Genomic DNA, 14,217 nt, shown 5'->3' with positions numbered 1-14,217 from the left:
AAGATGAATGGAACCTCACCCAACTACCCACCCTGCCCGGGGGCACAGCCGGGTCCGCTGCGGGGGATGCAGGGCGCTGCCTCGCCTGGCTCCATCCCTACCTTGTGCAGCGCTCCTTAGCGGAACAAAGCCGTGCCAGCCCTTTGTTGGCGCCGTCCTCCCGCGCCGCAGCAGCGCAGCAATGGCAGGGTGACCGCGGGGGAGCAGGCACTCCTTTATCTTATCTGCCCCGCTGGAAGAGGAACGCGCTCTTATCAAACTCCAAAACCTTCCTCGTGAACTCCTTGAAGAGGCGTATCGAGGTGGTCCCGAGTCCTATTTATATTCAGTCCCATCTTCAATTCCTTTGTTCAAAGCTTTCATAGCTTTGATGAACACCGAGCTGCCACCGTGCGGACCTGCACAGGTGGCTGCACTTTGTGCAACAGCAGGAAACCTCTCCTCAAGGGTCTGGCCTCAGGGCAGTGAAAGCAGCTATAGAAGTGGGAGATCAGAAACCCCCCCCACCCAAATCCCTTTGTCCAGCCTCGCTGCCCTGTGCAGCCCTGCCCTGCCAGCAGCCACTGATGGACATGTCGCAACCTGTGCCTTTGCCAGGGCTGAATCACCCTGCGCTTGGAGAGCTTCTCCCACTCTCTTTCCAAAATCTCCGTTAGTGTAATTTCTCCTCTGTCCCCAGAGGGCATGAAGAGCAGTTTATTGCTGTACAGTGTGCCAGTCTGTTATATACTGAAAGCTTTACTCATCTCCCTTGCTTCCCTTTGCATTTGGAAGCGGCAGTCTGCACAGCTTGTTCCTATGGGTCACATCACCAAGCTCTACCATTCCTGCTGGCATGGCACATCCACATGTCTCCCATAGCCTCCATGTCCCCTGCTGCTCCCACAGTAGGCTGCCACTGTTGACTCATTTACCCCAATGGCCGAGTTTTTGCCCTGAAGAAACAGAGTTTGTCCCTGCTGCATCCTGGGTCTCATAAGAGCAAGATGCTTCCTACTGTCCGCATTCCCCTGGGTACACTTTCTGGGCAAAAGTGAAGAAAAACAGCAGTTAAGCCAGTTTGTTTCCTCCTTGGCCAGCCCAATCCAGCTTCTGGGGCCAAGGGAGGCTATGAGAGTCTCATTGTGTTCATTTTGTATTAGTGTCCTCTCACTGTTGTGATGTAAGCACTCAATAAGAAATGTGGCACATTCAGCAGGTGGAGAAATGGCACACCCTGGGCACCAACAGCCATGGGGAGGGATCTCTAATCCCTGCTGGCAAACTGCATATACCCAGCAGCACCTAAGAAGGTTCAATTGTCTCAGGTTGCACTTGCAGACAACATTACAAATGCAAGTCTACACACAGCCCCAGCTAAAGAAAAAATAAAAGGCGGTTCCCTTTTTTGCTGGAAAATTCTGTGTCACCGGGTTGCAGCATGAGGAAGAAAAATCTCACTTGAGGCCAGGATTCTGCTGAGGGAAGGGCTCAGCACTGAGCCTGTTGGCCAGATTTTCCTCACCTTCTGCCCGCATAGGTGGTGGGTGCAGGCTGGCACCTTGCTCCTGTCAGCTCCTGGAGCAGAACAAGGGCTGGAACTGGGCTTGCTGGCAGCTCAGCAGAGCAGTGCATTCATCAGCAGGCAGGCTAATGACAGCAGCCCAGCCTTGCTTCTCATGCCATGCTTCAGTTCATGTAAAACCAGCACACACCCAGCTGCAGCCATCATTTCCTTTGTTGTCTTCACACAGGTGAGTGTCCACATCTAGACAATTAACACCCAGACAATCCTTGTGAATGGCATCCCAAAAGGGTGATGTATGCTGCCGCTGGCTTTGGCTCCTTGCAAGTAGAAAATGGGAAAGAAAATGACCTAACAAAACCGGACTATATGAATGACTTATCTCCCCCAGCCCCTTGTGATCACCTTGCTTAAGGCCAGAAAAGTCTGTCAGCCCTGATAACATAGCAAACAAGGACATCCTCTTCTGCTGAAAAGAAGGCAGCTCTTGGAATCCCACAGGCTGCACCACAGCATGTAGGGAACATGAGCCCTTTGCTGCTTCTACAGAACCTGCCAGCAGCTGAAAGCCACTTTCTAGGGTGGTTAAGTTTACAGTGTAACTGAAACATCTAAATATCTGCAGTAGCATCATGCTGGAAGAAAAGTCCAGTCCTGTCCACACTGCAAGCTGTAAAGTGGCTGGGGTAACACTGAGCACAGCTTGGGTGTTCCTGGGTGAGCTGTCAGGAGCACGCAGGGACAGGGAGGACGTACTTCTCCATGAGGACCAGTATTTCTCCATGAGGACCAGTATTTCTCCATGAAGACCCGTATTTCTCCACGAGGATCTGCAGTTAATTCTTTACAAGTTTGTTTCCTGCAGACCAGACATCCTGCAGCCACACTGCTGGACAAGGAGGTCATCCCTGGGTCACAGCCAGCAGCCTGGAAGCTCAGAGATAAGGAGGGGGGATTCCCTTGGATGAGAGAAGAGTTCTCCAGCCCAGGCTTGTGGCAAGAAATGCTTCCTTGCAGGGCTGTTTTATTCTCCACACATCCACAGTTTTTCAGACTAGCAGGGTTAGTGGTTTCCACAGCTTTTGGGACAACATTCCCTTGGGACAACAAAGTTGGTGGCCATCTTCTGAAGCTTTTGGGGGACACATCTTCCACAGGAAGGGGAATGGCTCCGTGCTGGGAGTGGCCGTGATGGCCGTGATGGCACTTCATCCAGCTGTCAGCACCTGCCATTGGTGATATGCAAACAGAGCTACTCTGGCAGCTCTGTGCCATAACAAAGGGCTCACTGAAGGATTAGTGGGGTTAGCAGCAGTGCCACCGACTTATGAAATCCTGAAAGCACAAAACAGAAAGCAGTGATGTAATGTAGTCAGGAAAACACAGAATTTCAACACAGAAAGTGTCTACTGCAGAGAGAGGAAAGAAACAACAGCCACAGCATCACTTCACCTGCAGCTGGTGCATGTGTACAGAGATGTAGGAGCCTGGCTGAGCTGACCAGAAGCAGGGAGGCTGAGAAACCTCTCAAGACATCACATCTAATATCGCAGCTGCTTCCTTCCCCATCGCTACCACCCTGCCCTCCCTGCCCAGGGGTGCCAGAACTGCCTCCATCCATGCCCAGTCTCCTACCAGCCCTCTCCTTACTTTCAAGAAACGAAGTCATTGCTTACCTCCCTTTTTAGTGAACTAGAAACAGGCCAACAGACTTCAAAAGACTGAGGTATATGCCATTCTGCTGTGTTTCCACAAAAAAAACATCTTTTTGCAGCTTTTCCTTCTGTTTACAGCACAGGCTGAACTGGGTGGGACCATGCATTCAGGAACCAAATCCTCGGCCGTGGATGACCAGCATAATTCCAGATGAACTGGTTCCACTGCATCTGCAGGCACGCAACAAAGTTGCTGATGACACCCAGGGATTTCACATCACTCCCTGATTCCTTCTTTCCAGGCTTAGAAATGTAACAGGAATGAAGGTATTGCTAGAACACGGGAAAAGACAGCAGGAGTCGTGCAGGGGGCTTAGGTAAGGGTGGGAAGGCAGTGTGACACCACAGCAGTGGAACAGGGCAGGGAAGTGTTTGCAAAACCCAAACCAAGCAAAAAGCAGGAAGCTGTGAGAAGGAGCATGCAAGTGATGGCAACAAGGCTAAACCAGCATCCTACCTGCAGGCTGCCGGATCTGCAAGAAGCAAGGCTGGTTTCACAAGTGTGAAAATAACTACAGTTTTGCTGTGGAGGAACTGGGCAGCATGGTGACCCCTCATTGGGGCGTGCCAGGCACCGCTCTGCAGCCTGCAGGGCAGGCAGAGGGGAACATCTCATGTAGCTGCCTGCAGCACTGGGGGCAGGGAAGTGGGTGCCAGGAGATGCGTGCCCAGCTGTCCTCAGTGACACAGAGAGGCTGTGAGCCCCTGTCTTGCCCCTCTGATATGCACACACTGAGAAACAGAACCTGAAGAAAGGATTGGAATACATGGCTCAAAGACAAGGATCCTTCCCCCTGTGTTCAGAGCGAGTAAGTATGCAAAACAGAAAATTTCCCCATGCTTAGCACAGACATGTCTGTGGTGACAGATGGGAGCCGAAGGCTTTGCTCTGGAAGTTGGGAGCAGGGCACAGGGGACACCACCACCTTGAAGTTCCCATTGGGGAGACCAGAGTGGCAGCAAGCTATGGTGGGACAGAACCAAAACCCTAAATGGTTTGCAGAAGCAGCTTTGGGATGTGCAGATGCAGATGAGCTGCAGCTCAGACCACATCCTACCCACACTCCTTAGCCACATCTTTTCTCCAGTGGTTCTTAGCCCACCTGTTTTTAAATTCTCATCACATATAAGGCCCTGTAAAATAATCTGTGCTGGCATCTAACACTGGAAGTGGAAAACGCAACCCAGATGTTTCTTGGTTCATGTTCTGCTCAAGATGGGCTGCAAATAACATATTATGAACATGCAGAAGGAAGGGGGAAAAAGCCACCAGGCGAGCAGCACAGGAGAGCAATGAGCAAATATAGAGAAGCTGTGTGAAAGAAACAGAAGAGAGAAAGAGCAGCATTCCTTTAGGTCGGTGCCTTGGGGCAGTGGCAGGGCTGGGCAGCACCATGGCAAACAGATGCAGAAAACGACCAAGACAAGGCAATTATTTCTAGAGGCAGTGGAAGAGGCACCGCACACCGACAGGAAGGTGGAAAGCCCTGAAACAAGAGATGACAGAGCCACTGTGCACAGAAGTGGCCTGATTATCTCTGACAAACGTATGTTGACATTTGCAGGCTCATCACAAACCAGAGCAGCTTGCAAAGCTGCAAGCAATGATGGGTGGCGTTGCAGTTGGGTGACAATATTTGCAGACGCAGAGCCAAGCGGCAGCACACACAGCCACAGGAGGCAGGTTGTGCTGCAGGGCCACTGAGCCCCTAGGAAATGAGCAAACACAAGTCAGAAAGGGAAGTGTTTGGGGGGGATTTTTCAGCTGTGTGTAGCCATCTGAAAAAAGAAACAACTCAGATATATATTTTCTATTTTTATTTTTTTATTTTTTTTTCCCCTCTCTTTGCTATTCAGAGAACGTCTGCGACGTTTGAGAAGAGGCACAGCAGGGAGCTGGCACTTGCTTTGCCAAAGCAGAGAGAAAGAACAGTCTCTATTAAAGTCACTACTCTCGCAGGGATTATAAGTATAAAAAGAGGTGAATTTATACCGTTGAACCTAATCCACAGAAAACAGCACAGCGAGGAGGCTGCGGGCAGCGTGCCGACATGCAAACCATATTAAAATCCTATAAAGGAGCACCAGGAAGCACGCCTTCCTGCAGAGGAGCCTTCAGCCTTGCGGGGTCTCCCTGTGAGCACGGATGCAGGGCTGAGCCCAGATAGGCTGCGCTGAGGCTCCCAGCATTGGCCTCCCTGTGGCCAAGCACCAAGCCATGATGCAGGGAAAAACACCTTGGAAATGAGCCTCTACCTGAGTACAGCCCACTGCAGTGCTCATTGTGCTCTGAATACACTCACCCCAGATCCTACAAAGTCTGCTGCTGTTTGTGCAGTGCTCATACTCTGCTCAGCCTCCCCAGCCCCAAGCTGTGGCAGGCATGGCACAAGATGCCACAGTGGGGCTGGAAGCCAGCAGGTGCTTTCCAAACCAGCAGAACTCAAAGCATTGGGATAGCCCAGAGCAATTCGTTACAGGCTAGTCACTCAATTGTCTTCTTTGTGAAAGGGAGGCAAGGTCTGCAGCAGGATCAAAGTAATTCGATTCCAGGAAAAATAGAACAATTTACTGCTAAAGCCGGTCAAAGCGCGGTTTTGGCTGTTTGAGTCAGAGAACAAGCACTTATAAAAATGAATAATTAAAGACATCATAGGCCTTGCTTTAGCCCTGCGGCAACCATAAATGCTTTCTCCTGAGCATAAAGAAACACCCCACCAAAAGCGTCATGGATGCAGCAGCCTGTACAACTTCCCGAGGAGCTTTGTGCTGTTTTACAGCCTGGAAAGCCCAAAGCAAAAACATACAGCTCTCATTTCTGATCAGCTTTACAGCTCCGTGATGAAATATGCATCGCTCATACTCCACAATAATATTTCATTTTACAGACAGTGGAAGATTTATAATTCCTGTCATTAACCCTGTCCTTGCTTCTAGGTCATTAGACTTTGTCAGCAATGGGAGACAGATGCACACTGTTATCCTTTAACACCTTACTGGTGCTTTGAAGCAAAAATAATTGAATTTGGGCTAGTGTTGTGGGTTATTTAAACAGGGCTGCAGTACTGTTACAAAGCTGTGTGTGGCACATGCCAGCACTGTGCTTTGGCATGCAGGTTCCCCAGGCTGCAGTCACACCATCATGAGGGGATCAATGGGGACAGGGAGAGCCCTGGGTAAACAGCTCCAAAATTCAGCAGGCTAGCATCCCAGCCACCCACCCTACCACCACGTACCACGGTACACGTGTCAGCACATGAGCAGTGACACAGCAGTGATATGCAGAAAAGTGCCAGAGAAAAGGGAACAGAGGAGATGGAAGGATTTAAGCCCAGTCTCTAAGCCCAACATTACCCGAGACAGTCTAAGTGGAAAGAGTCACTGCACTGATGCAAAACAAGCTCAAACCTGTGCCAGAAGCACAGCAAGGAATCAGCATCTGTGTGAGCCAGCACCGGGCAGCGCTGGGACTCTGCTCAATGTGATGCTCCACCACCCTGCCACCTCATGGAAAAAAGCTGACATCCTGTTTCCATTGGCAAGCCTAGCCTGAAGCTGTTCCAGTGACTTCTCCCAGGTTTGACACATCAGTCTCAAAATGGAGCCAAACACAAGGAAGCCGGGTGCAGATGGGTTTCTGAGCAGAACTCAAAGCATTGGGATAGCTCAGAGCAACTCAAAATCCCACCTGCTGCCCAGAAGCACTGCAACTCCCTCATGCCTCCCTTCATCAGAACTCCCAGGGATGCTCACCGGTGCCTGCAAACTGCCCTGCAGCACCCTGCCAAAAAGGCATGCCATAAAACCTCATTGATCGTGCTGCAGAGAGCGGGAGGCAGCTAATGCATGGCACAGGGCACCGGAGCCTGCAGCCCTGGGTCGATACCTGAGCAAATGGAAAAACGATGGTGGCCAAAAATGACTCCTGCACATTTACACAACAGGAAGAAAAGAGATAGGAGGATGTGATCTTGCAGGAAGGACTGCACGGGGATGGCTGGGTTGTTGGCAGGCACCACCAGCAGCTGCCTCAGCATTCCCACCAAAACTACATCCCCACCAAACCACCCGTGTCCATGGCCACCCTCCAGCCCTCTGCCTTCCCCACACCTGACCCCACACAGAGCTAAGCAAAGCCCCTCACTCTGGCACTGCCAAAGCCCGGCATACAGCATCCAGGCCACCAGGGCTCTTAGCTCCATCTATTGTCCAAAACTCACAGCTAGCTGGGCAACGAGAAAATTCACATCTGCAGAAAAAGCTGCTCTTCTCCATGCTTATGTTAGTCAGAAATCATTCATGAATAAATAAACTGTCTGCTCTTAACCATGTGTTTGAGTGGATTTAGATAGGCCTCAGGCAGCGGGATAACCTGCTGCCAGGGGTGGCAGCTCTCACTGCATCTCAGAACCATTATCCAGATTGGAAAAGACCCCTCAGAACCCAAGTCCAACCCATGTCCAACCCCAGCCCACTCCATCACGCTCACTGACCACATCCCTCAGTGCCACATCTCCACAGCTTTGGAACACCTTCAGGGAGAGTGATCCCACCTCCCTAGGCAGCTGTGTCAGTGCCTCACCACTCATTGCAACAGAATGGACAAATCCTGCGAGAGCTCAGTGGGGTGGTTTGGACTGGGGGTGCTTTGGGGGCATACTGCACACCAGATCTCTGAGTTTGTCTTCTGCTTCCTGCCCCAGAACAAATCCTGGACATGACTGGGCTGTGCTGAAAGGAGCAGTACCTGGCTCAGCTGTCAGCCCACATGGGAGGCGGTAGGAACTGGCAGGGTCTGAACAAACACATCTCCATGTCCCTTTTTGGCATGAGAAGCAGCAGTGTGTCAAGGGCCCCTGCCAGGAGTCAAGCAGCACTCCGTGGGGCTAGGGAAGTTTGTATGTGATCCCCAAGGAGGAGAACATACTGTTGCCAGAGCCTGGCAGGAGTGCCCTTGCCCAAGCTGCCTGCTGCAGCATGGGAAGGGCCCATCTGTGTGTATGGGATGGGCTGACAGATTGGCAGCCATGCTCCTGCACAGTGCTCTATCCGTCCACTCTGCACGGGCTGCACCAAAATAGCACTTTACAGCCTGTCAGCCTGCCTGCTGGATGACATAAACAGTGTTTGCTGTTTTTAGCAAAGTGAGGGCTGTTGTCTCTTGTACGTGCTGTATCCAGGGTGGTGGGGAAGACGAGGGCACAGGGCAGGGCAGCTCAGAGCAGGCGTCCCTGGGGCACAGCGCTCGGCTCTCGAGTCGCAGCAGTGCAGACCATGCCAAGCCTGGCTGATAATGAGCACTCTGCTTTGCTTTTGTGGATGGCTAAATATAACTCCAAGCTTATTTTTAATTCAAAGGAGAAGTTCCAGTTCACTGTCCATCATTGCTGCCTGGGATTGGGTCTAAGAAAGCAAGCAAGGCCAGGCTGAGTGTGAGGCTGATGAAGGCTGGGAGCTGAAATCTGCCTAGATTCCAGTCAGGGAGAGTCAGCTAATCTCCAACCAGTTCTATGCTCTGTGTTACTGGATGAGAGAGGACTGATTTGAATCTTCACCCTGCCTGGAAAAATTACTGTCAAGTTAGAAAAAAAAAAAAGTAAAAAATTCTTCAAATGCTGGACCAATAGCTCAACCAAAATAGGGAAGAAAGCAAACAAGAAGCTCAGTGACGGCTCCACCCTGTTTCACCCTATTCCTTAACACTACAACTCCTTTCCCTAGCTGAATCCCATGCCTACACATCAGAAAATCATTTCTTACACACATCCTTGCCTTACCCCGGACAGCCAGCTTTCAGATTGCCACGAGCCCTGCCACGTGCAGGAGGCAGCTTGTTTGCCCAACTCTGTCTGCAGTGCAGCTCTGCCAGCACTGCCCCATCCCAGCGATTCCCTTCTTTGGTGCAGCAGCAGTTCCAGCTGCTGAAAGGAGAAGCACAAACTTCTCATACAGTGATTCATTTATGAACACACTGGAACAAAAAAAAAAAAATCACCCACATTCAAATGTGTTAATACAAGCCCGTAAACGCCCTTTCTCCATCAGCTACAGAGAAGTCTTCCAAGTTACCCAGAGCAGTGACTGTTCACAGGCACCTGGAACAGTCAAGCCTCAGACAAGCCAGCTTTCAGGCACTGACTTCCCCAAAACATCACTTCTCTTTGCATTCCCTGGAAATTCCCAAACTGCTCTCTCTCTTCTTATAGATACTCTCACAAGCTGACACTTTGAACTGGACAGTATAAGTGACCCCAAAAACAAGTGACAGCTGGAAAAGTTAATGGGAAGACCCACTGTTAAGTCAGCGTGTGCAACAGCAAATGGAAAATAGAGGATCTTAACGAACAGCTCATCGTGCCCTTAGGGACAGTGCTGTGCTGTCCGGACTCCATTCCTAAGGAGACTGCAGCAACAGCCAGGACTCCCAGGAGCGGTAAGCATGACTTCTCTCCCCTCTTCCTAAATGCTGGCTTTGCTCTTCTTTTCGGCTGAACCACACACAAACTTTCCCCCATCACATGAAGATTCCTCTCTGAGCCTTATTCTCAGAAGAGATAATGATCATCTTAATCCAAGAACTGCTCACCTCCCTTACTCTCATCACACTCTTGTTTCCAGAACCACTATTTGCAGATCCAAACTCCTCAAACAAAAGCAGTCAGGAATGGCAGCACACAAATCCATAGCTCTGGTGGAGATATTGCAGGGGCACCTCTGGAGCCAATTCCTTCTGCAAGGAGCCCAAGCAGCACTGGCTTTGCTCCTTGGCACAAACCTGTGCTACCCAGGGCTGAGACCCAGAGCAATTCAACACTGTGACAGCAGCAAGGAGCGTGCTGCCCGTGCTGCCTGCAGCCACTGCTAAAGGAACACAGGGCTGCGTACCCCATAGCCCAGCTAACACCCTTTGAGGGAACCACAGGAGGTGGAAAGCATGCATGGCATCTTTTGAACCATTTTGTGTAGAGAGTTTGTGCATGTGTATGTCTGTGTTAAACTTTAATTTTGAATGGCACTGTTCTTATGCACGATATTCTGATTTCTGCTGCTAAATGAATAAGCTTCCAATAATGCATGTGAGCTTTAATTCTCATGTCAGTTTCCGTATTTACTGAATGCTACCAAAGCTTCTTAGTTCACCTGTTACTTCTCTGAAAAGGCACAACTGACATTCACATGCCAAAGAATTGCTGTTTTATGAACAAGAAGAATAGCAGTGGGGAACACATGGAGCTGGGTAGGGTCCCAAGAGTCGCGTGCCCCGCTCAGCAAAGTTCAGTACAGCAAATCAGCCATCCTGCAGTGCACCTAAATATGCACATACATCCCACAGGGGCCCTGGGGATCAAGGAGGAGCATGCATCTCTTCCACTCCGCTCCTAAACTGCAGGTTGTGGTCTCTGGACTGATCCAGGCACAGCACTCTCAGCACCAGAAGTGCCCAGAGGGGACTCATTCCCACCATGAAGTGCTGGAGCCCAACTGGGCTGGGAGGGCTCCAGGCTCTGTGTGCTTAGCTCCCTGTGCAGGGCACTGCCCACCCAGGTCACTGTGCAGAGCTCTGAAGCTTTCCTGAAAACCCCATGACATTCAGAAACAAAATCCATGGTAACCTCTTTGCAGTTCAACTTGCATTGAAGCTGCTATGCCATAGATGAGAAACTACTGAAAATACGACATTTAAGTGGTTCACAAAAGAAAAACAAAATCAACTCTGCAACAGAGTTGCTCTGAAATACTATTTCTCTCAAAAATTATAGAGCTAGGGCACTCTAGTGGCCATGCTGTAATTCACATTTCTTACTCAGCATGCCACTCCCCATAACGGGCTGCTTTTTATTTCAGGGAATAATTCCTGCATGGGGAGCAGGACAATATAACAATGAGATGTAGATATCCATTTCCTGAATGCCTGATTTAAAGCACGTGAAGGTCCCATCAGTTTCTGAGAGCCTTGAGACAACTTGTCAGGCTGAACATGATGTGTTCCCACAACTCTAGTTCCAGACAAACGTGCTCTGATGAGCAGAGCAGCTCAATTAAAGAAGAGTATGACTCTGTGGTAAGCAGAAGCAGTGCAAGATGTGCTCTTGCAATCCAAAAACACAATTCAGGTGGAAAAAAAAAACAACAGTATCATAACTCAATACAATCAAAAAGAGGAAGTTTGCATTACTCTGGGGTTAGCATACTGTAGGCACAGGGACAAAACAACTCATCAGCAACACAGCTTTTGAGATTTGAATGCAAATCTGCGCTCCCAACCAACAGTTCAACCAGCCAGGTGGAAGTTCAAGCACATGGCTGCTAACTGAGCAGAGCCCAGTCCCAGACATCCCCAAACCTGCCAGCTTGGTTCTGAGTTCCCACCATGCCAGTGCAGCACAGTCAGTGAGCACCTAAGAGCAGCTCTCCAGCTCTCTTCTCTGCATGCTGGCTTTGCTACAGGGCCAACATCCTCGCTGCTATTAAGGCCCCATCCTGGCTCTGCTTACCGGATATGACACCACAGAAAGGCCACTGAGGTACACAGAATTAATTTCCTTCAGACGTGTTGACTCAAACTGTAGCCTCCTGTAGTTTGCTGATATTCAAAGGTGGGGGGGGGGTTCATTACTTCTCCTATTTCCTTTAAAACTTTGAAGTTAACAAAACCCTTATCCACTTCAGGAACTCACCATGAGGAGCTCAGCAGGCTTCCTTGTTTGCTCACTGCTGCTGCTGCTGGCTTTACATGGCACAGAGGTGGCTGCCCAGGATGACCAGTCTGACCCCAAAATGTCATGTGCCAACTGGATGGGAGGAGCACCAGGACACCCTGGCCACAACGGGCTGCCTGGAAGGGATGGCAAGGATGGAAAAGATGGACAAAAGGGGGAAAAAGGAGAGCCAGGTTGGTGAGGAGCTTGGGCTATAAGTATGCTGGTGCACATGGGCAGTCCCAGGATGAGCCCCGGGCCCAGTACACATGATACCTGGTGGGTGTGTACCATGAGCAGTGGCTGACCATGTCCAGATTGCTTTTGAATGCCTCCAGCAATAGAGATTACACAGCCTATGGCAAAGAGATAGGTTGATGGCTGATTTTTCAATTAACAATTGTTCCCCAGACACACAGCTACCAGTAGGTTGGCACACCTGGGAGGGATGCGGTGTCCCACACCAATGGGCACAGATGTCACCCAGCCTGCCCACAGGGGAAAGACTGGGCTCCATGCTGCTAGGCAGCCAATGATGCTGCGGGTCACTGTTCAATTCTGGCACCAGGGTGGCAGAAAAGGGCAAACACAGATTCCAATCCAAATTCTGATCCTCAGGTCTACAAGGTGCCAGAGGTGACACAGGTGAAAAGGGTGCCACAGGTGCAGAAGGACCGAGAGGATTTCCAGGACACATGGGGATGAAGGGGCAGAAGGGTGAAAGCACCTACGTGTACCGCTCCGCCTTCAGCGTGGGGCTGACGGACCGAGCCCCCCACCCCAACGTCCCCATCCGCTTCACCAAGATCTTCTACAACGAGCAGAACCACTACGACACCAGCACCGGCAAGTTCCTCTGCAGCATCCCCGGCACGTACTTCTTCGCCTACCACCTGACGGTCTACATGACAGACGTCAAGGTCAGCCTCTACAAGAAGGACAAGGCAGTGATCTTCACCTACGACCAGTTCCAGAAGAACAACGTCGACCAAGCGAGCGGCTCTGTCTTGCTGCACCTCAGCTCGGGGGATGAGGTCTGGCTCCAGGTGTACGGGGAGGGTGACAACAACGGGGTCTATGCCGACAACATCAACGACTCCACTTTCATGGGCTTCCTCCTGTACCCAGACATGGATGACCATTAGAGCAAGGGGGGTACACGGGTGGGGACAAGGCCACTTAACCCCACCTGCCTTCTGGGGCACTGGCACTACAGCTGCACTCAATTTACCAGAAAATTCCCCTGACCACGTGGGGGCCACCATTGCCCAGGGTGGACCCCATCTCCCCTGAAATCACTGACTCGACACACAGGTGACTTCCGTGGGACCAAGAGTTCACTCCTACCTCTGCTCTTGCTCTCCTGATGGAAACCAGGGCCCCAAGTCAAGCACCACTCCGGCCACATCATGAAATGGTCGCTTTCAAGTTGGGCTGGCCTTGCTTTTAAATTTAAAGCTGATTTTCATATATGTTACATTAAAATATCACATTCTACCTTACCCCTTTCTGTCACTTGAATCCAGTTGACACAATGGTACCCGGCTCAGCCAGCGTTACCTCCCTGCTTGAGTACAGCTGCAGCTGCTGGCCGGGCTTTGGCCATCGGCACTCCCCACCTTATCAGGGCCTCTGATCTCCACCCATCATTTGTTCTCCCTCTTCTTTAGCCCACACCTTCCCAGGTATTCAACACACAGCAGAGCTAAGGCGTTACTACAAGCGCAAGACAGCATTAAGGGCTTTGACTAAAAATACTTCCTACAGCAGCACTTCCCAAACCCCACGGGATTACCACACTGCACAGAAAATCACAATAAAGTGCTCTCTCAATACAGAACTCTCCTGCCTCTTTGTCTGCGTCGTTGGGAAGGGTTTAGAGAAAGGGGATAGCCTCCCTTCATCAGGCAGCCCAGGAAGGAAGGAACATACATACAGTCTGAGCATGCTGAGCTCAGGCAGGTGGGAAAGAACACCAGTACTGCTGCCTGTGCAACAGCACAGCTGGCAGCACAGCCCCATTCCTGCAGCATTCACCTCTCAGGTGCATTCTCTGGTTGGCAGCTCAGGGCACGAGAGGACAGCACCCCAAAGATCTCCTGGCCTCCTGTGAGCAGAGAACGGCACAGCCTTTCTATACCTGCCCCCCTATCATGCAAGAAGCTGCTATAAGCGGAACAAGATGTATCAGTTGGAAACTGCTTTGACCTGTGTCTTTCCATGTCCCACGGGACTCCTCCTGACTTTTCCCCACTGGCACAGTGACAGGGACTTTAACACCTACAGCAGAATCACGCAG

The 14,217-nt window shown here is 50.7% G+C and overlaps 2 protein-coding genes across 4 annotated transcripts in view; one reads left to right on the top strand and one right to left on the bottom strand.

The window, feature by feature from the left end:
• Positions 1-941, bottom strand: part of ST6GAL1 (ST6 beta-galactoside alpha-2,6-sialyltransferase 1) — a 32,424-nt gene extending 31,483 nt beyond the window's left edge. Inside the window, exon 1 of one of the 3 annotated variants that reach the window (XM_090147154.1) lies at positions 32-941. The gene's annotated coding sequence lies outside the window, so the exon portion shown is untranslated. Of the gene's footprint in view, positions 1-19 lie in introns of all 3 variants that reach the window. The other 2 variants (XM_090147153.1, XM_090147159.1) reach the window with 2 other exon arrangements.
• Positions 942-9,345: 8,404 nt separating this feature from the next.
• ADIPOQ (adiponectin, C1Q and collagen domain containing) lies at positions 9,346-13,758 on the top strand. The gene is made up of 3 exons (XM_031596447.2): positions 9,346-9,652; positions 11,890-12,112; positions 12,537-13,758. Exons 2-3 carry the CDS (start codon positions 11,899-11,901, stop codon positions 13,061-13,063), a joined length of 741 nt encoding a protein of 246 aa, XP_031452307.1. The 5' UTR covers positions 9,346-9,652; positions 11,890-11,898; the 3' UTR covers positions 13,064-13,758.
• The last annotated feature ends 459 nt before the right edge of the window (positions 13,759-14,217 follow it).

The sequence above is a fragment of the Phasianus colchicus genome, chromosome 10 (assembly GCF_987193195.1).
Source record: "Phasianus colchicus chromosome 10, bPhaCol1.hap1.1, whole genome shotgun sequence".
Lineage (NCBI taxonomy): Eukaryota > Metazoa > Chordata > Aves > Galliformes > Phasianidae > Phasianus > Phasianus colchicus.
This window is presented reverse-complemented; position numbering and strand designations above follow the sequence as displayed.

What these genes read in the sequence shown, in the direction of transcription:
- ADIPOQ (XM_031596447.2), top strand. Translation starts at nt 11,899, where the DNA reads ATGAGGAGCTCAGCAGGCTTCCTTGTTTGCTCACTGCTGCTGCTGCTG. An exon ending in GGGGGAAAAAGGAGAGCCAG is followed by an intron (nt 12,113 to 12,536) that starts GTTGGTGAGGAG and finishes TCTGATCCTCAG; the next exon opens with GTCTACAAGGTGCCAGAGGT.